Consider the following 25,885-nt stretch of genomic DNA (forward strand, 5'->3'; position numbering starts at 1 on the left):
GCTACATGTTAACAAGTCATTTTATTCCTACACCATTGTTAAATTTTTGCTTAGATTTTTAAAACATTGAATGGACTTTAATTGGTATGTCAGTTCTGTTCCCAGTTTTTGTAGCATTCTGTTAACAAAGTAGAAAAAAATCCTTTTCCTTAGAAAAAGGATTTTGATGTCTATTGTGTGGAACAACTGTGAGATCTGCTGTTAGCTTCTGAGAAAGAAAAAGCAAATGGCTTCTAGCTAGTTACAGATTTTACATTTCATTGTTTTAGTTGGCCGGGAAAAGCCTATGGGAACATCTGCAGCACCCAAACAAGAGAAGAACGACTTCAGAGCATCTCAAATCCAACCAGCAAAAGCCCAGGAGCCAGTACCTCAAAGGCCTTCAACTCCCCCACCCTCAAGTAAGTGACAATTCCCAAACCAGCTGTGGTACATGTTTTATGCTTGTCCTCTGTGTGTGTTTGCAGAGAATTAGCTCAGAAAGGACAATAAATGGCTTTTCTAGATTTTTTTCCTAGATTTTTTGAATTGTGAGCACAAACACACTACATAAAATACATTTCCTCTTTTTTCTAAAGGGAGTATTGGAATGTGGCTTATTGATAAGGCAACAATCAGCAGGTTGATTAACTTGTTAAATAACTTCATTTAAAAAAATTAATTAGTTATTTATTGATTGAATATTTCTGTGGAAATTAAGAGGTTGATATGGTGCAGAACCCTATCTAAAGCTCACTGAAAGAATGGACTGTTTCTCATTTATGCTATCACACTCATGTTTCCTGCTTTATGGCTCACTGGAGGAAAGAGGAAGGTTTTGATGCATTGCATGCTAGATTTATAGCTATGATTTTGCAGATAGGAGTTAGATAAACAATGTTCTGGTCATGCTTCTGGAGTCATGGTCAAGCAGATGTGTTTTTCTAGAATAAAATGCTTCCTCTTTAGCTAAAGACATTGCATAAATGGTCTAAGACAAGAATTTTTGTAATATTCAGTAACCAAACTAAGGAACTAAACAACTAAACAAAACAGGGTCTTATACATCTCCTAAAGAGCAGGGGTGATAATGTTTGCTTCCTGCATCTCTTACTTCAATGTACCCAAAGACCCTGACAGTCTGAATCATGTCATATCACCATGAAAAGCAGGTGGGGTAAATGGAAACTGCTGAGCTGCAAACAGCACATGGAGGCACATTCACATGGTGGAAAAATAGCTGCTACTTTGAAAGAGCTTTTTAAAGACAAGATTATATTGCAACTTCCAGTATGGGAGACATGCTTACTCAGTTACAGGTGGTCTCAAAGGCATTTATGTAGCAAATAATTCTGGTGGGTTGCTGATTTGGTTTCAAACTTGATGCTCAGATTGTTTCAAGGTGTACATGAAAAGTTTGTCTCTGTGAACAAGACTTAACATCTGGCATCCTTGTTCATAGGGTAAAATGGGAGGCATCAAGCAGGATTTTAATTAAATTCAGTTCAATCAAAGTGTTCTGGTTAAATTCAAGCATAGTTGTGAATCACTATAAATACTTAATTCTTTTTGGAAATATTTTTTCCATTTTTAGCTCAAAACACCCAATTTCTAATCTGTCAGGCTTCACATTGTATCATTGTGTCACAAAGCCTTCCTGAAGTGTGGTGGGTTGTCAGCAGATATGCTGTGTCTGAAACCCATGACAACAACACACAAGCCATCAAACCTGTTTTCAAAGAAACTGGATGTTTTTAGGGTTGGATACAAAGGATCCTTTTATAGAAGCAATATCTGCCATGAAATTGGTTGCATAGAGTCTATAGCACTCTGTAAGTAGTTTTTCTGGCATTCATAAATATAGATTCTGCTTACGGAAAATGAATAGAAATATCAAAGTTACTCTGTCTTTCAGATAAAATGATCATTTTTTTAGTAAGATACTTTTCACTCAACATATGTCTTTTGACGTGTACAGGTGAGCCTTGAGTTTTAAACTGATATTCATTAAATTGTTATTTTCTATTTTTCACTCACAGTATTTGGAAAAGGGTAATACTTGAACTGAGTTTACAATCCAGCAGTGGGCTTAGCAGGCAAACTCAGAGCAGATTAACTCTTAGGCTGACCAGACCCTCCTTTTTATGTCTGGGTCTGCTAACTTGTAGGTGAATTTTGATTTCTGTTTTCACAAATAATAATTGATTTAGGATTCATTAAACTGAAAACCATGCTACATCATTTGAGACTTCTCCCATTGCAGTGTGAGTTCAGTGTTCCTCAAGAAACTTCTTTCATTGTATAGAGATGATGTCAGGTCCCAGCTTCCACTTAATAGCTCAGATGTCATTAGCTTCCAAGAGACAAATGCAGTCTGTGACCCTGAGGACACCTCTGTGGTTTGGTACTAACAAAGTGTAGCTCTGAGAAATGCTCTCTGTATCCTCCACGTTCTTTTCCTGTATGTCTGGCATTATCAGTTGCTATTAATTTTTTAAAATATTTTACTTAGAAGTTAAAAATAAAATCTGATCTCATTTCTACCTCAGTTAACATTGGAAATGATGGTACACAAAGGTGTAATAAAAAAGACATCCACTTTATTGCCCAAACTTCTGCTCCAGAGATTAGTTTTTCTGATGGTTCATTTTAAAAGTGTCACTCAATCATATGATTTTCTCAGACAAGATAATTTTCCTTTTGTGTTACATTTAGGATAAGTAAGTAAATTTAAAAAAAAGTTATTTCTGTGAAGTTGTGGAAAGGGTTGTGACTTCAACATTCTTATGCAGGCCTATTAGAATTAATTTTTGTCACAATAGATTTACAGCATGGTGTCATGAAGTGTGTAAAATCCCATGAGTAATGCAGGGCAACCATCAAATCCTCTTTTCAGACTGGAATATTTTTAGCCTGTAGCAAATCAATGCTACCGATTTCCATTTGTAAGAAGAGCCAGTAATTTATGAGGCAGAAAGCATTCCAAGCCTGTGAATTGTTTGTGCATTATAATTGCTCCAAGAGGTAGTAGTTTGAGGTTGCAGTAACTGTTTTGGGTAGCAACTGCCCAAGTCTGGAGTTCTTGTCCTAAGCATATGAGGCAGCGTGGGGTTACTTGTTTCTTGAATAGCTTTGCTTTTTATGAACATTTTAATCTCTTTGCTGTAAGAAAGTTGTGGTTTTGGATAGCTGGAAGGAACTCCATCTTTCAGAGTTACAGGTGAGAAGTTAGGTAACTACAGTTACAGAAAATCTTATATCAAGTTCTCAGAAATATTTATCAGACCAAAGCAATTTGCTATAGTTCTGTTATTTCAGACACTGAAAGACAAGTGTAATTATGTTATTATTTAGGTAAACTCTAGATGTTTGCCTCTTGCTTTATTTTTGGGGTGTTGATTTTCTTTTTCCTGTCAGAATAACTTGCTCTCAGTCATGATGAAGAATACAATAAAACCAGCCAGCAATGCCTATTCTAAATCTATGACCATTCCAAAGCATAAATCTACTCTTAGAGGCACTGCTGTAAAAGTCATGATACTACAGTTCTGAATTTCTTAAAAATTGATTAACCAAATATTATAATATTTTCCAGTGCTAAATTTCCTGTGATTCCAGAAGTCAGTCTTTATTTATTGTAGAACTTTGTATAGATCCTAAGTCCTTGGCAATTCCTTGTGCAAATATTTCACATCAGTGAAGATATTAATGCTAGTGGATCATAATTCAGTTTTGGTGCTTTAGTTACCATGTTGATTTAAATATAGGACAATCTGATGATCCAACCAACTGTATAATTCCTTTTCAGTAAAACTTCTAAGAAAAAAGGGCTGCTGGTGGTGAGTGATAGTTTTGCATGAGTTCTGTCTGGTTTTGGTTTGATTTTGTTTGGTTGGGTGTTTGTTTTTTTTCCTTTGATGTGAGGGTGGTGAAATAAGTGAAGGGGAAAACTCCATCCAGAGAAACCCAGTACAGTATTTTAATTGAGCAAATAAAAAAGGAAAGGACTCTAATATTATGACATAACTTATGCAATGCAGCAGAAACATCTACAGTGATGCATTGGGAATTCTTTAACAAATTCATATTTGTGGCAAATAAAAAATTCTTTTTGCAGTCACATGGAAAGTGCTCATGTGAACAATTTGGAAACCCCTGGAGGACACAGTATATTGGCAATGTGTAGGTTCATCTTTTCAAATGTGGGGCTTATAACTGCCCCTTGTGTCAGACCAGACTATAAATTCCTGGCAGCAAGGATTCCCTCTTTTGGAGAGGGCTCCATGGTCAGTGGTCCCATTATTGAAAAGCAGTGTTCCAGACATTTGATGTTTGTAATTTCCACTTTGATTAAATTACTCAAAACTAAATTCCTTTCCCCTAATAGAGTCTGGTTTTTCCGTATCTCCTATGCAGAGGTGTCATTTGATGTCTCTGCATGTACGTGTGTTTCTCTTAAGGGTAAATGGAAGATCACTAGGTGTTGTTCTAGTGAAGCTTATATTTTACAAAATTATATTTGCTTAGCCATTAGAGCTGTGAAATTTATTCATAAAGTGCTACTATGCTGCTATTGTCTCATTCATGCAGAGAATGCCTTAATTCAAATGATGGCACTGCATAAATATGGTTAAGCAAGGCTATACTGAGGTATTTTTTTTACAGTATTTAGTTGATATTTAACTTGAAGAAAGTTAATTTCCTGATTTTTTTTTTAAATTTGAAGTGAAAATTTTCTGTATTGTCAGACATGTGACTCTGCTAATGGTGTCCCAACACAAGGCATTAGAGGAGAAATTCTCCTTGTTTCTAAATGTCAGACTAAGAAACTAGAAATACCAGTTTAATGGTCACAGTTCTGCACCATAGCATCCTTACTCTGCTCCAGAATATGTACAAAGAATATGATGATGGCATATGTGAGAGATAACTTGTTCTTTTCCACCTGATTCTTGTAGCTCAACTAATCAGTACATTTTGGCTTAGACAAGAAACATAAATCAATCTTTTCAGGCTATCTCACTTACCGTGAAAAAAATACAATCCCCCCGCTGTTATGGCCTCCTTATGTGCTGAAGTTACAACAGCAACTGGCAGTTTCATGTCAATTTTCATCTCCCACTAACATTCTGTATTTCACAGAGGAAATGAGAAATCCCCAAGGTGGTGAGAGTCCCCTTCCTTCGGATGATGAATGGAAAGTGTCAATACTGACAGGAAATGCAGGAACTGAAGCAAGTGTTGCTCTTTGGATATATGGAGACAGAGGATTAACTGGACCCATAACTCTTGGCAAGGACAACAGGAAGCAGCTGTTTTTTCCCAGGCAGGAAGATGAATTTCAGGTAGCTAATGAAGGCTAAGAACATTATTTAATAGGTACCTTTCCAAGGATTATCCTGTCATAGAAAACAAAAATTGTTTTGCTCTTATATTTACTCCATAAAATAAATCTGTATCTAATCTCCATGAATTCTGTGTTGAATCAGCTTGTTACATATAGTAACCAACAGAAGAAATAATCTTTCTTTTAAACCCCCTCCCACATATAGAAGATCAAATGGGACAACTGCAGAAGTAAATTGATTTCTTTAAGGCAATTGATTTGAAACCAGCTTTAAAAACTATTCATTTTGAAACAAACCATGCCTGATATAAGACTTGCATATTGTTTAGGGATCTTTAGTAATTAAATTTTCAGGCATAGAGTTTTCAAAGCATACTATAAAATGTATGCTGTGGAACTTGTTCAATTAAAGAAGAAAACCCATTTTAGAGCTGCCATGCTATAAGTGATTAAAATGCCAGAAAAGTTGACCTGTGGAATAACTAAAAGTCCAATGAAATCTGTATGTTACCATGCTGTGAAAACACAGGGTTTCTGCTTTTATTTAAGGATAACCCCATCTCTATTTTAATAAGGAAATTATAGGCTGAGAGGAAATTACCAAAGGAGCTAAAATTTCTCTTTTGCTTAAATCTCTGTCTGAGATGCATGTAACATTGCTGTTTTCAGCAGCTAAAGCAGAAGTTACATATTTCGTGATTTTTTTCTGGACTCATCAACTCTTCTAATACAATCTTCATACAATCCAAGATTGCTACTGTCAATGATATTAATAATAATAATTCTCTCTATGAATAGGGCATAGGCAGGGAGACAACATACCATAATGTTCATTTTCTAAGCATATAGGCTATAGATTATGATCCACAGGGAATCCTGTTCTCCTAATTAGTAAATAATTTATAAGCAATGTTGGATAATGGCATGTTTGCAAAGTTAATCCATATGTTCAAAAGAGATGGACCAATTTTTCTTCTTTAAAATGGATGTGGCCCATTATGGCTGTGTACTGCAGATATTGATCTTGTGAGAGAGGAGGATCTTTCTTTCAGCACCTGGGGCTACTCCTAGGGTTTTTTTCATCACATTGACACTATAGCTTTCAGGCATGAAACAGCAAATGTCACTGAAGTGCTTTTCACTTTTCAGTCTGCAGTGGATAAATCCACAAAGAAAAAGCCTATGAGTAAGAGCTCTTTCTTCTCTTTTTCCCCTTAAACTTTATCCTGTACTTGTTTAACAGAACAGGTCTTGAAATGAAGATAGGAGTGTAAGACATAAAAAAAGTTACATCTTCTTCTTACCACTTCTGTCTTTGAACTTTTATGTTTTTACTGATATATTCTAGAACAGATGATGATGACCAAATTTTATTCTTAAAGTAATCAACTTAATCATAGCTCTTGCCAGGAGGAAGAAAGCAGCTTCTGAAAGGCTAAATTAATCCAGCAATTAGGAATCAGTTTAAAGTTCTTTAACTTTACATTTATCAGCAACATGTGCAACTGTAAAAAGTTTGAGTAGAACTAACCTAAGAACTGAAAACCATTCAATATGTGGCCTTCTCTTTCTTATTTTACCTTATCCATGTGAATTTTCATTGCCTGCTTAATCATTCCTAAGACAGTGCATGAGAAAAATCAAGGCTACCACAGTGTTACTTCTGGAAGACCTATACTTGTTTTAGGAAGAAAACACTCTTGCATTCTGACTTAGTCTTCTACATTTTGTTTTGGGTTGTGTTGATACATGAAATTATGTGCAACCTTTTTTCTTTATTAACTGAAAGTCTGAAGAGGGATTTATTAGAATAAACAAATGACATGACAGCCTTGTATATGCAGTGAGCACCAGCTCTGTGAATGAGAAGACCATATCCCACATTATTTGAGAAGTAGCTTAGTTTGTTTGTGAAATGGGGGAAAGACAACACATGTGGGTTTTTTTTTTTTGCATTCAAGCTGAATATATGCCCATAATTTACTGCTGCTTTAATCCCAAAGTCTCCAGGTTACTCCAATAAGACTAATTTTAGAGGGGAATATTATGCAGCATAAACAAGGATACGACTTGGCAGAGCAAAGCAAAGATATTTTCTTAAGCCAATGGAAAATAAGGAAACTATATTGTCACATCAGTGTTTCAATACTGGTGTTCACTTTTAGTTGGTTAATGGAAGTCAGGTTGATGTAACAAGCATACCAACACAAATAACACATGTGAAACCCACAGATTCTGTCTCAAACAACCATTTGGAAATTTCAATGAACTAAAAGTTCACTTTTAGTTGGTTAATGGAAGTCAGGTTGATGTAACAAGTACACCAAGACAAATAACACGTGTGAAGCCCACAGATTCTGTCTCAAACAACCATTTGGAAATTTCAATGTGTATTTAATGTTCAGGAAATCCAGAGTAGCAGTTTTTTTCTTTTAGAAATCTTTGACTAAAGCATGACAATGCTGTGACTATAACATAAAATTTTCTTACATAAAAGCACCAAGAGCCAAAAGCTGATACAGGAGAAGAGGTAATTCTGACCACTAAAATGAGAAGAGTGCTTTTTGTTAATGAAAGTATAGAATAAGTGGATAATATAGTGTTTTTAAGAGAATGAAGACAATTTTTGTCCAATGTAAATAGCTTTTTGCATGTAAATTGTGGAAAGAAATAGGCTGTTACCAATCTTTTATTAATAGAATTATTATTTGAGAAATAGCATAATAACACACTCTTCCTTTCCTAAAGGTACATTATAAATTATCTAAAATTATTAATGCTTGCTTTCAGTAGTGATTAAACTTCAAATGAACCCTAGATAAGTGGAGGTTCATTTAAAGTTTTGAACATAGGGTTGCATAGAATAGTTTTTGTAAGTAAGAACACACTTAATGCTTGAAAGGGCAAATGAATGCAAATCATAGTTAGAAAGCAAATATAGCATCAGTGACTTCTGAAGTTTTGCAGAAGTTCTGCCAACCGTAGGGAATTATTCTTTGAGGTCTCCAAAATTTTGTATCCTTCATGTTGACATATTAGGGTTTATGATCATCTGTGCAGAATTATGAAAGTTTTGTGACTTGTAGTCAGAGGATATAATTTTGTTTATAGGATGTAATTTTGTACTGCTCATTTCTCTCATGAAAAACCCTCATCAACTTTTTTTACTCTTGAAACTTTGAAGAGTTCAAATAGCTTTCAAATCATTCTCCTGTCAAGCATTGTGATTCCATTAGGCTGTGATCTGGTCAAACTGGGGCTCAGACAGTAATTTGCTTAGTCAAAACAGAAGAAATGTGTTTTCTGAATCCTATCACCTCAAAACTGCCAATCAAAAATTATGCATTGTTCCTGAGCACTCAGATACTACAATAGTTCAGATAAATCTAGAATCAATTGCAAAGATAAAGATGTAATTCTATGTAGTTTTATACTGTATTGTTCTGACTTTATTCAGGTTAAAATAAACAGCATTGGCAATATCTACAAGATAAGAATTGAACTTGATGGATTACCAAATGAACAACCCGAGTGGAACTTACAGAGGGTGAGACTTTTATGGTGATTTTGTTCCCATTTTATTAAATTTATGTGAAATAAAGGCCCATCTTTTCATAAAGACATAGGTTTATGAAACAATAAATGCTGTTTGGGATAAGTTGTTACTGAATTGTGTTCTTAGATTGCTGTAGAGATGACAAAAACACTGATACAGTTCACCTCCTAAGGGATAGAAATATGTAGGATTATTTTGCAATTATTCCTAATTCCTGCAGACAGCAATTTTATTGTATTGATGAGTTTGACCAAATTTTGCTTAATGAAAATTTACCATACTCTTTAGTGTTTCTATACTCTTCAGTGTGTTAGGGAGATTCTAGCTTTAGATTCCAGCCCTGAAAAATTGAAAATGATGGAGCATCAATCATTCCATGACAACAACTTGCCAGGAATGAATAAAGTTTGCTGGAAGGTAAACAAAGTAAGTTATAACAGGCCCCACCATTTCTCATAATTATGAATATTTTCAGGGGAAAAAAGCTGCTGTTTTTTTTTTTTTAATTTGGTGAGAAAATTCTTCTTTGTTTTGTTTTAATTCTATATTTCTCTTGATTTTTAGGGATGTTCACCAGACAAAATTTGTTCTAAATGCTTCCTAAGGCTGACACCCATGTAAAATGTATTTTAGAACTGGGATAAGAATTTTTTTATCTGTTTCTTGTGTTGAATTTGTAAAGGAAACAAGTTTATTCAAATGAAAAAGAATAATCTTAAAAAGCTTGATTTAGACAATCAGAATTAGGCAATAATAGCAGATTTTTACATTAACCCAAAGGTCTTAACTGAGAATTTATAAAACAGGATGTGAACATAAATATTACAGTTTCCCGCCTGCTGGTTACTAAATATTTCTTTAATATTTTGTTCCAAATTTCATAAGGTAAGCCAGGGATTTCAAAAACTTCATTTCAGATCAAGAAATAAATTATGTTGAAAGCCGTGTTTTTCTGAAAAATGAGTTAATATATGCAATTGTTATGAATCAGCAGGAGGGCACTGCCAGTAAATATTAGAGATTTGGAATCAGTGCTGCCAAAGTATTTCACGTTAGAATAAATACATGCTTTGGTGTTGAAAGCAGTGTTCATTTTACTTTAAATAATATTTTATTGGAAAAATGAGATAAAAACATGTATTGCTCTGATCTCCTAAGTGTTGGAATTTGGATGTGAGTACTTGTTTTCATAATTTTGTTTGCTAGGCTTATGCATATTATATGCACACTCAGAAACACAACTGCAGAAAGATAATTTTTGATTTCCTTTTGCTAGTCAAGACCTCTGGAAAACCCCTGTAGTAAGTACTGTAATTCAAGACCAAGAAAACTACTTTCATAAAAGATTATAAAGAGTGCTGTAATTATAGGAAACAAGTAAGGCAGCTCTCTTACTGTACAGCAGCAAATAACTCTAGAAATTTGAATTCTAACCATCTTAAGAATAAACAGATGGTGATGGTACCCAGGTTATTTTTTGTTTTGCTGTAGAAGAGCCAAAGATAATACAAATGGATTTAATATTCCAATGTATCCTCTACTTGTCAAAGTTCAGAAGGATGCAGCTGATGAATTTCATCCTGTTTTCATTCTAAAATAAAAAATCTGTGTCCATCTTTCCACATCTTCCAAAAGCTCAGTGTCATGTAACAGCAGCTACCAGAAGGTTTTCAGTCTTGAGTTCTCCAGGCAGTATTACATAGAGGTGGTTTACTCACTGAAACCAGACCTGGGGACACTGCAAATAGTAAACACACAAATTACAACTACAGATTTATTTGTTGCATTCTAGTGGCCAAAACAAAAATATTTTCACACTGAAATTTTGTATGCCATATTTACTGATTGTGCTACTTTTTTCTGAGATAGAAAAAAACCATATATATACAAAATTCTGTTTTGCTGTTGAGAAACAAAGCACTGGAAGTATGTTATATTTGGAATTGCTTCTCCTCCAGGTGATACTGCAACATCTAAGGAGCAAGAAAACACTGAATTTTCCAGCAAACATATGGCTATCAAAGAATCGTGGTGATGATAGAGAACTTCTGTGTGAACTTCCAGTAGTGGAAGCTGGAAAACCTATCTATCCAAGTATGTGTGTATACAGTTATTTATATATTGGCTACCTCTTTTTCAGTGTTAATGCCAACCAAATCGTGGTCCTAGCAATCTTAAAAGCAAATAGTCTGACCGATTTCTGGAGAGCATCTTCCAGAAAACTAATTGCAGATCAGACCTACTGTCATTGTTAGCATTAAGCTAAAATTAGTTGTGATTATATATAACTTGAATTTTCTTCTTTTGGTTATTTCTGGAAGTTGTTTCATACCGTGTTTATGTCCACACTGGGGACTTGGAGCAAGCTGATACAGACTGTGCAGTTTATTTGTGTATCTATGGAAAAAGAGGAGATTCTGGTCTAAGACTTCTGCATAAAACTGGTGCACCAGCACCATTTCAGAGAGGAATGGTAAGTCTGAAAAAAAAAATTTCCCTAGCCTTGTGAATATAGTTAAGTAATTGTAAACAGGCTATACAGGTTCCTAATAATAGTAATAAAGCAAACCACATAAGTTTGGCTAAATAACTTTTAAGAACTAAGGAAAATATTTTTCTACTGACCCAGGATTTAAGAGGATGAGTGAAAACATAGTCAGGAAAAGGGAAAGAAAAATTGTTTGAGGGCTTCACCCTGAGATGGTGAGAAGAGCTGCCTATGAATTTAAAACATATCCTTTCAAAGTATGATGAGTTACAGATGGCTCCAAAAGAGTGTACAGAAATTGTTCCATGATTTCAGATCTTAGTAGGTCTGTTTGTTATGTATTTTAATGTATAATAGTAAAGCATTGTGATTAGTACAGGACCAACTTAAAGTAATTTTTCTTTCACTTTATTACCTCCTAGCTCATTCAAAGGTAAAATGTACATCATCCTGATTTTCTGCAGTATGGTTAAATTTCAGGAACTACTGAATTTAATGTTAACTCTGCCACTAGCCTTCTTGTGACCTTCTATTGAGACTGTTTCTTCCTTTGTGGTGTATTGAGGATTAACACTTGTATGTATAACCAGTGGTATCAAGCTTTTAGTGGAACACCTTATTACCAAATGAAAAGCAGTAACTAAAGTGCTAAAAATAGCCATAACTCACTGAAAAACTTTAAATGTATCTATACTATTTTAAAATAGATATTTTATGCGTTAGTAATGTATGAGAAATAAAGTTCTATTCAAATTAAAATGCAGAATTTAAGTGGAATTTTCTGGGGGGCATTATTCAAGCCAGATTGATAGTCAATTCAGCCTATTGTTTACACAGGGGCTGAGGGGACTGGTTCAAAGGGCACTTTGTTATGGAAATGGGTGAATAAGACAGTGGATTGTTTGGAGCAGCAGAGAAGGGACTGGGATATATCATTTTTGGCAGAGAGAGTAGAATGCTGACTTGAACAACTTGATTTCATCCCTGCCACAGACATTCTGCATTATATTGGGTAAATTGCTTAAAATAAAACTTTCCTGAGTGACCACATTTTTCATGCTTATGTATTGCTGCATAACCAGTTTAATTTCTCTGAACAACCATAGCTGTAACTGAGTTCAAATAGAATTCTGCTCTGCACACCTAGTAAGCTCTTTGAAATGCTAAATATTTCAGTAAATTAACCCCCTGTTTCTCAGTTGAGCACCCACACTGCTCTGCATCTTTGACAGCTTTTGGCAGCAAACTCTGGGCTTTAACTAGGTAGGTAAATTGAAATATTATGCAGATGGCCTTTTAAAAAAGAGATCAAGCAGTTGCAGAAAACCAGGGTGCTATGGGAGAAGTGCAAAGGTGAAGTCACTGGGGAAATCAGTATCTATTTCACTGAGCTCTTTGGGTGGTTGCAGTAAATAATGCATAGAGACATAAAGATAATGAAGACAAAAGGAGATACTGAAAAATCTGTCGCCCTCCTGAGCACACTTTGAGGCAGGAATCTTTCAGAGAGACTAGCTTGTGATCATATATTATCTATACACAAGGGATAAGTAATCTTGCACAGGCAGTCTCAATTCTGCCATTTGCTGAGGACTGAGAACTTTACAGATATGAATTTTCCAGTGTATTTCTTTCCTTTATTTCCTTTGTACTGAGAAGAATGATCAGGACCATTATATTTAGAGACAGAAAGCTGTGTGCTTTTTCCTGGGACAAAAAATTATCAACCTGAACCTGATCAGCTTCATGTTTCTATGAAAACAATCCTTTCCAACTATAAGCACAAGCCTAAATGAATAACAAGGGGAAAATGGCATGTCAGATTTCAGTTTCTTTCAGTAGAATAAAATGTAAGTAGAGGAGATGAAACCAAAAAGAGAAAATTATGAGAAGGTCTGATTTAAAGTAATATCAACAAAGGAAACAACAGCTTTAAGTGTTTCTTACCTAGAGAAGAGTAATGTAAATGCCCAGGCATTGAAACAATACTAAAGGATCATGTGCAGCATTTTGGATGATGGCTGTAAAAGCCCAATATTTTGGGGGATTGTTACTGCATCCTGGTTTTGGCTGTGCTTTCCTATTTACTGTGACACTTCATCGAAAGGCATTTAACTCTTCAGATCCAAACTCTTTGAATACGGTCCAGCTGTCATTAAAACCAGCTGAAATCTTTGTACCTTGTGGGAATTGATCAGGCTTTTAACACACTTCAGGTTTTGGACTGCCTTATTGGTGGCAAATTGCTGAGTGCTGTGTCCTCTGTCTCCCAGGTCAGTGATTTTGCAGTGGAAGCTGTATCCCTCGGGAAGCTGCAGAAGGTGCTGTTGCGCTGTGAGGCCAGTACCCAGTCCCAGCACTGGTACTGTGATAAAGTCATTGTCAGAGAAGCTGAGAGCAACTCAGAATATGTTTTCAATTGTGAAAGGTAGTTTTTACAGCAAAATTTTTAAATATTCTTCAATATGGATCACTACAAGTATTGCGTCAATTGATGTACTAAATGTGAGTTCTTCAGGCAAAGACATTTTTTGATTATTTCACAGTTTCATAAAATCCACAAAATGTGTTATTCCAGAACAGATTGCTTGAATTAATGTTCTGTATGATCTGTAGCAAAGGTTAAACACTTATATTGAGTCTGTGTTACTGGAATTAAAAGTACAGCCTTATCTTACAGGATCAGTGCTGTAAGTGTGACTTTTCCTTTCAGGAAGGAAAGATAAAGCACCTGAAATATTCTAAATTAAGTGTATTTTTAAATGGGAAAGAAACAAGATTTTCCATCCAAGACTAGCATTCACTCTCTTTACAGCAGGGCCAGAGAGACAAATATGATGCCTGGAATTATTCTGTAGATGTTCCATTTAAATTATTAAATGAGCATCTTAAAAGTCAATTGATAAATACTTCATTTTGCATTTTTAGAAAAATATCGTAATCCCACTTTTGGAGTTTCCAGTTTACAGTTTCTCTCATGGGAATATGCATGACTCAAGTGAAATAAAGAAAGTGAAGAGGAACAATATGCCTATGTGACAAGGCACCAGAATAAATAACATTTAATTAATAATATTTAATAAATACATGTTGCCTAGTTATTTTGTGTGGATTTTAATGAATAGGTTACATAACCTTGAACAGTTTCTTGCAATTCTTGGTGTCACATCCTCAAAAACAGGAATAAAGATGTTTTCTCACCTTGATTAACTCTCTAAATCTGAGATTTTTATTCAACTGGCAAGATGCTTATAAATTGTAGTATAAGACTGAGGATTTCTCTGAGCAGATTTGGATGCAGACCAGCTGTTGTTGCTAGCTGGAGTTGCTACCTTTCTAAAAAAATGTAGGTGAAATTTTCTTTGTGTCATAGCTATTTCTAGTGAGCAATATGGCTTAGGAATGATAAATGGCAGGACACTTTGCTGTGTTAATTCTGTGATAATTAACACCAGATGTTTATTATTCTGTGATAGAGAGTGTTAAAAAGGAACAAGTGTTTCTTTTTTAATGTCTAACTTCTCTAGAAGGAAACCCTTCCACTGAAAAGGGATTAAAATAAGTCAGTGGTAGGGATTGGGTGTAACTTCCATGTTTGCCAAAATGTACTTGTGCTCTACTCAAGGAGGGAGAAGGTTTTTGCTCTTCAGAAATCTAATTCAGTAATCTTCAGCCTCACATTTGTTTTATTTTACAGAGCTATTTTCTGATCCAGGACATGAAAAAAGTTCTGTCTTTGTTCTCATTTAACCAAAGGAACATAAGCATTTTATCTGTCTTATAACCTGATATTAGTTTCTGAACATCTAACACCTTCTGCTCGATTTCAATTATACAGTATTACTAGTTACTGATACCTTTTAGCATCTGGGATTTCAGAAGATATCTGTGCCATCAGTTTTTAGCAGAAGTAATAGAAATAAGTAGTTTAGTAAGAGAAAATTTATTTCTTAAGGAGTAGATCTTATATGAATTTGCCAAGTACTGTTTTCAAGACAAAAAAATTGGAAACTTCGTAAGTTGCTCTGGACTTTTCTTGCCCAGAATCCCAATAGGCTTCATAGGAGACTGAGTGATTTAGGTCATTCCTGGAGAGTCCATGGAAGTGGACTGAGAAAATAAAATCTACAGCCCAGAAGATTGCTGCATTCCTTTTCTGGTAAAAAAAGAGCTGGTTTTTTACCAAGCAAGAGGAAATAAAAGCTGTTGGTAATCCATGTTCTCAAGGAAAAGTTTTCAAAATTATACATAGCCTAGGGTAACATGACTAGGAAACCTAAAGAACGTTTTCCTTGATTTGTCCTTTTTGAGACTCATTTATCTGTCCTCAATTTATAGGAGGAATAAGAAAGAGAAGTGTTTGGTTCCATCTTTGTTTTAACACTGAACTGTAGTTTTAAGAAATACTGCAATAGATACACACAAATTATTCTTACCTCTCAATCCATAGTATTGAAAAAAAAATGTTCTGTGCTATATTCTTCTGTTTAGCTATAGAAACAAGTAAAATAATGTCATATGAGTCTCTTAATCTGATACAAGTGTATTTTTCACCTACATAGCTCTTATTTTTGCACAAAACAAGTTTCTTTGTTGAGTCAAATAATTTCTACTGTAATACTAACATTTTAGGAGTAGAGACCCTTTGCTGTTAGATGTACACAGTATGAAAATTGGATATGGACCATTGTTATATGGTAATGTAAATAAAAATTGATTCCTACCTGCTTTCTTATTTTCTTTCTTATTCTTAGGTGGCTTCCATTTATATCTCAAGGTATAATCCATTCAGAAATTGAGCTGTACCCTCAAGGTAATATTTATTGTTACTTTATGGAAGTAAGAAAAATAATTAGTAATCCTTTTCCTCTGAAGAAATCTGGGCAGATTTTACACTGTAAATATCAGAGTTAACTGATTTTGCAACTTGATTTGCTATATTTCTGAGAGAACATGATTTATATAATTGGTATAGGTGATAATGAGAAAGTAATGAGGGAACAAATAAGAAAGAGTCTTCTTGTATTGGCTAGAAAAACTGAATGTCCTTTTGATATCTTCTTTCAAACCTTTTCTGTAGTATTAAAGATCCTTTATTAATGGATTTTTTTTTTGCAGACTTTAAAAAAAATCAGCAGCTGAAAATGCAAGAAGCAAATGGTAAATACTGTTCTTGTTTTCTGATTTTAATGAAGACTGTTTCTGTTTCAGAACTAATTGCTTTACACACTTGTTGCCACTTGTATTTATTTTAAAACATTAATTATAGCACACTATTTGAACATTTCAGTAAACTCTGAACTTCACATTTTAATTTAATAAATAACTTTGCTTATACTTTATTTTTATTCTGTCATTTTTCTTTCCATAATGTTATTTTTCCTTCTGCTTCTTTGAAAAATTCCTATTCTTCTAGTACTTACTGGTGATCTATCTTGATTTCAGTTTTTTATAGTTAACATTTTAAAACATGATTTTTTTCTCTTGGACTATAGTTTTTCATTTACTGTTTTACTTGTGATTTCATATTTGTTCAGGTTGACTTCTCTGTTCTGGCAACCAGAGCAGATTAAATTTAATTTCTTAATAACACATTAGAATTTCTCAGCTATGCTGCAGGATGAACAATGTTCTAGAGGAGTTGTGAGAAAGTTTGAAAATGTTTATTCAAAATTTGTTATATAAATCAAAATATCCATGAAGACCCAAATATCTTGTCCTAAACCTTGTTCCTATGGCAAGTGGTAATGATAAAATTTTTGCCCAGTTATTTTAGAAAATACATTAAAATCCAACTCTGTTATAGGCTTTCTTTTGAGTCACAAGTGTCTTTGTCCTTCCTGCTTTCTATTCTTTTTCCAGCAGGCAGTAATTTGCTCTTTGTTCAACATTCTTTGTACTTTAATCTGTTCCACACACCTCACTTTTGCATGGCCTGTCCTGAGAGACCTTCCCTTCCATAATTCAAATTCTGCACCTACAGCTGGCTCTGTGTCATTTAAGCTGTGCAAAAGTCTCAATCAGCCAAAAGTGTGTGAAACAAATAGCCTCCTGTTTGGGGCACTTGGTAAAACATGGATCAGTGGGAAAGAGACTTGAAATTGTGTATCCTATACCTAGAGGGGCTGCTCCAATTCCTGGTTTACTGGTTGATCTGTCAGTTTGTTCACTTACCTTTTTTTCCCATGAGCTTTTAAATATATTGCATTTTCTTACTGTATAATTTCTTAAAAACCCCATAATTATTTTCACAGGAAGTAGAACTTCCTAGTGTATTGTAATGCTTCTAATAATATAGAAATTTGAAAAAAAAAAAACCCAAACCAAAATACATGTCTGGACAGTCATCTGTGGCAAGTTACCACTTTCTGCTGCCCCCAGGACCCCAGGTGACAGGTTGTACCTTTCCTCTGCATATGCTAAATGACAGTGATGCCATAACACCTTTATCTGTACTCTTTTCCCCTCAAAGTGTGTTCCTCTTCAGTCATTAAGGAGCTATTGGTACTCTACCTCATCAGAACAACCCAGCTTCTTATGCCAACAAGAATTATGTTTATGTAATACTTTTGTAATACTGTTTCCCTTTTCTATTTGGAAGCAGGCAACGCACTGCAAGGGGGATTTCTGGCATCAGAGAGATTAGAAATTTAAGGACTCTTTTCCTATACCCCCATGGTCTGTCAAACACAAGTCCTTTCTACTTCCAGGAAAAAAGAACAAGCCTCAAAGTCAATATAGAGGAGTTTAAACCAAAACTCTTTTAAATTATGTTTTTGGGGAAGTTTGATCCCCTACTTTACCTTCAGAGGGGTAGTTGTGTGCAAAATAGTTTATAGATACTAAGCTTATACTTGGGAGGTTGGAGATGAACTAGCTAGAAAATACAGCCTCAATCACTGCATCATTTCAGAACCCACTTGCTTAACAAAAGACTGACTTTGAGAGGATAATACAATAGAAAGGGCCATCAAAACCACTTGAGGCACAATTAGTCACTGAATATGTCAAAAAGAAAATACGTTTTACCTGCTTTAAAATGTGTATTTATTTCTGAATGATGTTTGAAATTTTAGGAGGAGTAGTGGGTCATGTTTTACCCCTTGTCTTCATAAACCCTGGTAAATGGAATTGTCCCTATTTTCCAGTCAGATGGTTCAAAGGAACTTTGTCTTTAAGACATTAACATTATATTGTTTGAAAATGGACAAGGCTGAATTTTTTGTAAACAAGCTCTTTTTCTATGGGGCAGGAAGCCCTTGCCTTATGCTCTTTATTTCTACCATCAGTGTATAGAGGCTTTTCTCTCTTCTAATTGATATTTATCCTTTTGTTTTCTGGTGCTATGTGTTTTTTATCAAGAAAGTGAGTCTATAGAGAAAGCTGTGAAGATGCAGATTTTCAAAGGCACAAAAGAGTTTCTTACAAGCTGGAGTCTGACAATTCTTAGTGAAAATTGGATGCTTCACTTCCTTTATGGAATTATAGAATAGTTTGGGTTGGAAGAAATACTTAAAGATACCTAGTACAGCCCCTGACATGGATAGGGACATCTTCCACTAGACCAGGTTTCTCAAAGCCCCATCCAGCCTGGCTTCAAACACTTCCAGAGACGGGACATCCACAACTTCTTTGGGCTGCCTGTTCCAGTGTCTTACAATCCTTATTAAAAAATATATATTCTTCATGTCTTTTCTAAATCTACCCTCTTTCACTTTGAAACCATTCTCCCTTGACATATTACTACATGTCCTTGTAAAAATTCTTTGATTTTCTTTTAAGTCCCTTAATATATTGAAAGGCTGTCAATAAGGTCTACCTGCCTGGAACCTTCTCTGCTCCAAGCTGACCAACAACCTTTTGTCACAGGAGAGGAACTCCAGCCCCTAATCATTTTCATGGCCCTTCTCTGTGCCTGTTTCAACAGGTCCACATCCTTATTTTGTTGGGGAGCCCAGAGCTGGGTGCAGTACTCCAGGTGGGGTCTCATCAGAACAGAGTACAGGGGACAATTCCTTCCCTCTGTCTGTGGGCCAGGTTTGATTGCACAGGACAAATGAGCTATCGCTGCTTTCTGAATTCCCAGCTGTGTATTTATGTGTGTTTAAAATTCTATCACCTTCCCAAACCAGACATCAGCCAGACCTCTAAAGACTTGGAAAACAGGAAATCAAACTTCCTGCTCCAGTTCAATTTTTGTGGGGCAAATTACTGAGTGATAATGAGGCTGGCCCAAGATAAATACCTCTGTCAGACAACAGATTTAAATCATGCAGGCATTACCAGACAGCTTTCTACTAAGAAAAGTGCAGTGGACGCTATGGCATTTATTTATAAGATGACTGGGGGCTGGTATTTCATTTATTGTTTGCCTTGAACAGAATGAATTTAAGTCGCTGTGTGGAACTTGTTTCACACAGACAAAAGCTGCAATCAATGAGGGGTGGAGAAGCGTGCAATCCCATCTTTTCCGATGTAGAAATGCATTTTACAATTATGAATTGTTCTTTTTTAAAATAAGAATTATATTAAGCTGCTTTTGAATATTTAAATAACATGTACATTTTATGGGAGCAGAGATGACATTTTAGTGTCAGGGAGCTTTATATAAAATGATTTTCTAATGAGTCCTAATCTAGTTCAGACTTTTCTACAAAACCTTTTTTTTTTTTTTATGCTGATTTCAGTATCATGCCCCCATCCAGGCAAATGGAACTCTGTTATGTATCACATCACCCTAAAATGAGAGGAAATTGTACTTAATCGGGATACTTCCACATTTTTCCTGTTGCATTTCTTGGTTATGCTCTTATCATAATCCAAATTCTGGATGGTGGTCTGCTTCTGTGTTGACCCTCAGGGTTATCACTAGAAATATCACTTAGCTCTCTGTTCATATTTCTGGCTTTAGTGCAGTGTAAACCTCCTCAATCCTTGGTCCATAACTTGCTTAAGATGAGTTGGAATGATGTAGTATTTGGCCAGTCCTCTGTTCCCTCTCCTGACATCATTACCTTTTGGGTGCAAAGTAGTCACAGTCCTTGGCCCAAACTGCTTTCATTTACATCTTTCAAGTAAACTGCTTCATATAAGTAACATTTTTAAAAGCATTTAATTTTTTTTTTTTTTTTTTTTTTTACAGAAGGAGACTGGAAGATAACAGTAGTCACTGGGGATTTTGAAACAGCTGGCACAACAGCAACAGTATTCCTTTATGCTTATGGAGAAAACAAAGCTTCTGGTCCTATTATTTTGGGATCTGGGAAACAGCAGCTGTTTAATCCCAACAGTGAAGATACATTTAAGGTACAGTATGGCTGTTATATAAACACTGGAGAATTCAAAACAAGTGCAAAGTAGCTTTTCTCAAAACTAGATAATAGAGCTAATAAAAAAGACTCAAAGAAACATGTAAGGATGATTAAATATTTCTGAGGAAGCAGCTGACTTTTATGGCTCTGAGTTTTGAATCAGGAAATGTGTTCACAGCTGCATGGGACAGACGTGTCTCTCAGAATCTACTTCATACTTGCATCTTCTTGATGTGCTAGATTACAATAGATGTTCATCTGAAGAAGTAAAAGACCTTTCTTTGCATTTATGTAGTAAGATAGTCTTGGTTGTGTTTGTGTTGCATATCCATCTTTGGAAGGGTCCGCTGTAAATTCTTCCACAAATTCTTCCACAAACTTCCTCAGACTTCCACTGAAGCCCACTCTTGTGTGAACTTTTCATTGGAGAAAGTAAGAAGGAAAGGGGGAAGAAGGGTGGCCAGAAACTAGAGGTAAATCACATAGCCTAAGTTTACTCATTTGATTTAAACTAGTGTTGTCCTGTTGCTCCAAGCAAATGGAGATATTTCTCTCTGCTGACAAAAAAGTCTCTGAGACATGCTTCAGAAACATGACATTTCTCAGGACTTCTACCAGATCCTGTAATTCCTGCCATTTTCTCTACTTCATGCAGTTCCTTGGTCAGGACTGTACCTGTTGCAGTAGTTAAATCTGTGATATGTCACTTAGGTTTAAATAATTTATGCATAATAAACACATGATGAGGAATCAGTGACAGATGGGACAGAAAGTATATTTTGATACCAAAATCAGCCAGACAGAAATTTTCTAGCATAGTTTTTTAAAAAGGAAGTGTTTACTGATGAAGGGTGCTGGAAGAGATCAGCATAATATAATGGAAACAAATAAAACACAGCCATGCCTGACAAATACAATCAAAATACCATACAGTTTCAAAATCCCTGTAGGCACACTTACAACCATAAGAAATCACAAAGAAATGGCCCACAATAGGAGAATGAGACCAAACTGTGCAGGATTATCTTAATAAAAAAACAAGGATAGTAGTCTGATAGCACAGTTAACTGTTTAGTAAGTTGGATATCTAAAAATATGCAATAAATATTCAGTAAAGTTAAAAATAATGGAAAAAGAAAGTTAATAAAACTTGAGTAAATCAGCTGGTTCTCCTTTATACCCTCTGGAGATTTCATTCTAGAACTTAATTTTAGTGTTACTTCTATTGCTTTATAAAGCAAGTGTAACTTCATTAACCTTGGCTATCTCTGAGTAAGGTTTGTGTAAATGAAATTAAAAACTGGCCAAAGTCCATTGTAGTGCAGGTATAATGTAACAAGGCTATTACCCTCAGAGATTTCCACATGATGGCAGTACATGAAATTCATTGAAGGTAATTTACAGTGGTGTGATGGGGACAGCTCTTGTTTCTGACTGGAGTTCTAGGTTTCCTCAAGACAGTCATATGTACTCTGCACAGCATTTTCTCTTGTGGCTTAGCAATTTTTCCTACCAGATGGGTATGTCAAGGATAAACAATATGGGAGCAGGAAAAAAAGAGAATTAAATCTGATGGATTTCCTTTTCTGCTCGGAATTGTCCCTGTGTGTTCAAAGAAAATACTTCTGAGCTGTGGATTTCTGCTTCTGTTACTATTCAGGCATAGTTTTTAGGGCATCATTTTTCTGTTGAGAGTCATTCCTTCTCCAGTAGAGGAATATCAATCTACCATAAGTTACAGCTTTCATCACAACTCTGATCTGTTTCCTGCATCTTCCTCTGGTGTCATCACAGTCCCTGAGTATTTCTCAGTATTTCAAAAATACTGATTTTGGCAGAACGCTGGGTTGCTCAAGACACTGAAGCTTTAATTGTATTGTAAATTATATTCTCTGGAGCCCAGTATTCTGCATCATCATTCTTTGAAACATGCCAAATTATCTCTTATGACTGTACACACTGTTTGATAAAGAAATTCTTTTAAAAATATTCTTTTAATGTTTGGTCATGCTAAATATTCCCTTCTGTGTCAAAGAGAACTAAGCATAAGACTGTAAGCCTATTATCTTCTGTAAAAAAAACAGCTGCAATCTCTCAATTTTTATTACTTCCATACATAATAATAATTCCACACCTTCGGGTACAAGTTCTGCCATTCTAGTAATAATGAAGTCAGTGAAAACACTGACTGGTTCAGTAGATCTGCTTTCAAAATACTGCTTGCCTTAGTCCTAGTGGCAGCACCTAGCATTTCCCTAACAAGACTTTTTCCATCATTTGCTTTGTGAATTTGCTTCATAATCGTCTCTTCCATCTCTTTAGGGTGGTGTTGGTCTTAAGAATCTCAACACATTGTCAATTTTTTAAAAAAAATAACACTGAATTAAACTACTAGAAGTGCTGGATTTTTTCCTAAGAAATCTTCAAAATCCTCAGTTTAACCTTAGATTATACTTTGGAGTTGGTGGCTGTCTTTGTAAGGAAGGTAGCTGTTCCATGTTTGCAAGTACAGAACATGAAGTATGCATGATATTTTAGGAGCATTGGAAACTGAAATCTATCCCTGGTGTGATTTTTGTTGCATGAGCTCATTTTTCTAACTTTTAAAGCTGGTGCCACATCCATTTACATGATTTGGAGTTTGTTCATCCACATAAACAATCCTTTAAACATTCTATGGTCTAGGGCAAATACCAGAAAGTAATATAGGGAGATGTAAAGCAGGGCTCATATAATACTTGAAGAGCTACTTAATACCATAAAACTTAATAAAAGTGCTCCTATGATGAGACTGTTAAAGTGTTAAAGACAGCCATTTTCCTTTCACTTCCACTTTGTTGGTTAAGAGTTGTGTTCATCAGATGCACCTTCATGCCTTACTGCATCTCAAGAATGTGCACTTAGAACTTGACCTGTTATTTTTCATTTTGGTTTCCTCCCGTTTAAATAAAATTATCAGTCATTTTAAGTAACCTATACATGAGTAATTAAAAGTCCTTTCTTTAAAATCAGCCCTAAAGACTCTAAGAATCTGTTGTGTTTCACTCTGAGTCCTTTGTTCCTGTACTCTGGATCCATAGTCATTCTTTCTTCAGTCAAAACTGAGATCTCCAAAGTAAAATGAGAAACAGTGACAAGAAAACTAAATGTTGCAAAAATAGGTTGAAACAAATCCATTTTCATGCTTTTGCTCATGATGTTCAAATAAAAGAGGCTGAAATGAGCTCAGTTAGAATCCTTCCAGAGTGGAAAGATTGCAAAAGAGAACATAAGCACTGATGTAGCTATCCACACTCCTAACCATGGGACTGACAGTGCCTGAAAGCTGGACATTGCTTGTGTCCTGCTATTTTCCAGCTGTCCATGCTTTCCATAACGACCATTTAGGTCCAGAAACAGTTGAATAAAACTAAAAGAAGCCCAGGCTTTAGTCAGATCTGCTTAAGGCAGTATAAAACCGTCATACCCATGGCTGTTACTCCACTTGAAACTGTCACTGTCTGTGAAGTGCATATGATAACAAGATGAACCTCATCCCTTACTGAGATAAAAGGGAGAAGTATGTAAAATTATCTTCATCAGCTACAGGCTGTGCATTAAACAAAATTTAGCTTGTTCCAAGAAACAACACAGGATTGTAAAGAGCTTACAAAAAATCTTGGAGAAAAACACTGCTCATCTCATCTTTAAGAAATGGGAGTGGGGAATGTGGTGTTACTTGTCCAGTAATTAGGCAGTATGTACTGCAGTACCAAGTGTGTGTATATACATATATATATATGAATATTTGTACTTGCTGTTGGCATAATTTGATTAGCCCCACAGTAAAAGTGAAGTTCTTCCAGAGCTTGAGTGCACTGGAAAAGAAAGTATTTTAACAGTCACTGTGCAATGAGCAGTATTTGTTTAAGCAATTTATTTTTGTGACCAAAGCACGTATGAAGTAGGAAGAAATAATGCTGATCTTTGTGTAGCCTTTAATCCTATTCCTTTCGTGTCCATATCCACCCTTTTTCATAACAGTGTTATATTTCTGTGTTAGCACCTGTAACATATTCTAATTCTTGGGTTAGTGTGTAACTGTGCCAAGTTTTCTGGGCACAATTAACAAAGTGGTTGAATTCAGACATCTGGAAAAAGCAATCAGCATGGGTGGACCCTTTGTACTGTACTGGTATAATAGTTATTGCATTTTTGGCAACAGTTATTAGCTGCATGTTCACAATTAAAAAATATCATCTACTTCCAAAGATTTCTCTATTGTATGTCGATGCTGTAGAAGTTAGACTGATGCAATCAATGATTTTTCTTTCTTTTGGGAATCCAACTGCTCTACTTGACTTCTCTGAAATTCTGTTAATGAAGTGGCCTTACGTGAAATTAATAACTGTCTGTCAAGCACATTCTCTGGTGGGTGTGTTAGACATTAGGATTTTGGTGCAGCTGCCTCGGAAGTGTTGATTTATCCAAATGATTTTCATGCTAGCCTGAGTTTATCTCAAAGAGATTGCAGGATACTCTCTGCACAACATGAAAGCAGTGATATTAGTTTGCTTATTCTAGTAAATAAAAAAGAAAAGGAGTAATCACAGGTATTTTTCCATCCTTTTATTTAAGTATCTTTCCACTGAACCTTTTCTTGTTCGGACAAGGAACTTCACTTTTCACTAGGTGAAACATCTTAAGTACATGAAGATAGGTCATGCCGACTCCATTCAAAATATCACAGGTATGCTAGGGACCAAAAAGTGTATTTGCATAGCTCATTTAGAAATTGAATTAAAATTCAGTCCTTGCATCCTCTTTAGGTAGAACTTCTTGCTGATAAACCTGCATTTCAATTATGCTTAGAGACAAATGGTAAAATATGAGCTTTGTTAAGCTTCAATTTCAAAAAGTAAGGCCAAGTTGTCTAATACATGATTTAATGAAAATGTTCCCATTGCCTATGGTAAGAAAATTATTTAGTCCTATAAATAGTAGCAATGAGCAAAGTGTATAGGTGTATTGTTTAGCAGGTCAGTCTAGTTTAACTGCTTACAAAAATTTAGAATATGACTAAATCAAAGATGCTGTGTGTGAAAACATGGCCCTTTTGAAAGTGGTGGACAGTTTTTTCAATAATTTGTACTGGTACTTGTGCCATGAAATATGATGCATTGATATTATTGCCTGTCACAGTGAAGAAAAATGCTACAAAGGCA

The 25,885-nt window shown here is 35.2% G+C and overlaps 1 protein-coding gene across 1 annotated transcript in view; it reads left to right on the plus strand.

Moving 5' to 3' along the window:
• RP1 (RP1 axonemal microtubule associated) overlaps positions 1-25,885 on the plus strand; it is a 166,073-nt gene that overhangs the window by 36,410 nt on the left and 103,778 nt on the right. Inside the window, exons 16-23 of the mRNA XM_071449139.1 lie at positions 270-401; positions 5,122-5,324; positions 8,784-8,873; positions 10,841-10,976; positions 11,204-11,355; positions 13,644-13,798; positions 16,125-16,183; positions 20,513-20,676. Coding sequence (XP_071305240.1) covers positions 270-401; positions 5,122-5,324; positions 8,784-8,873; positions 10,841-10,976; positions 11,204-11,355; positions 13,644-13,798; positions 16,125-16,183; positions 20,513-20,676 — 1,091 coding nt within the window. The remainder of the gene's footprint in view (positions 1-269; positions 402-5,121; positions 5,325-8,783; positions 8,874-10,840; positions 10,977-11,203; positions 11,356-13,643; positions 13,799-16,124; positions 16,184-20,512; positions 20,677-25,885) is intronic.

This window comes from Agelaius tricolor, unplaced genomic scaffold (assembly GCF_023055355.1).
Source record: "Agelaius tricolor isolate 1412-34295 unplaced genomic scaffold, bAgeTri1.0.p SCAF_2, whole genome shotgun sequence".
Classification (NCBI taxonomy): Eukaryota; Metazoa; Chordata; class Aves; order Passeriformes; family Icteridae; genus Agelaius; species Agelaius tricolor.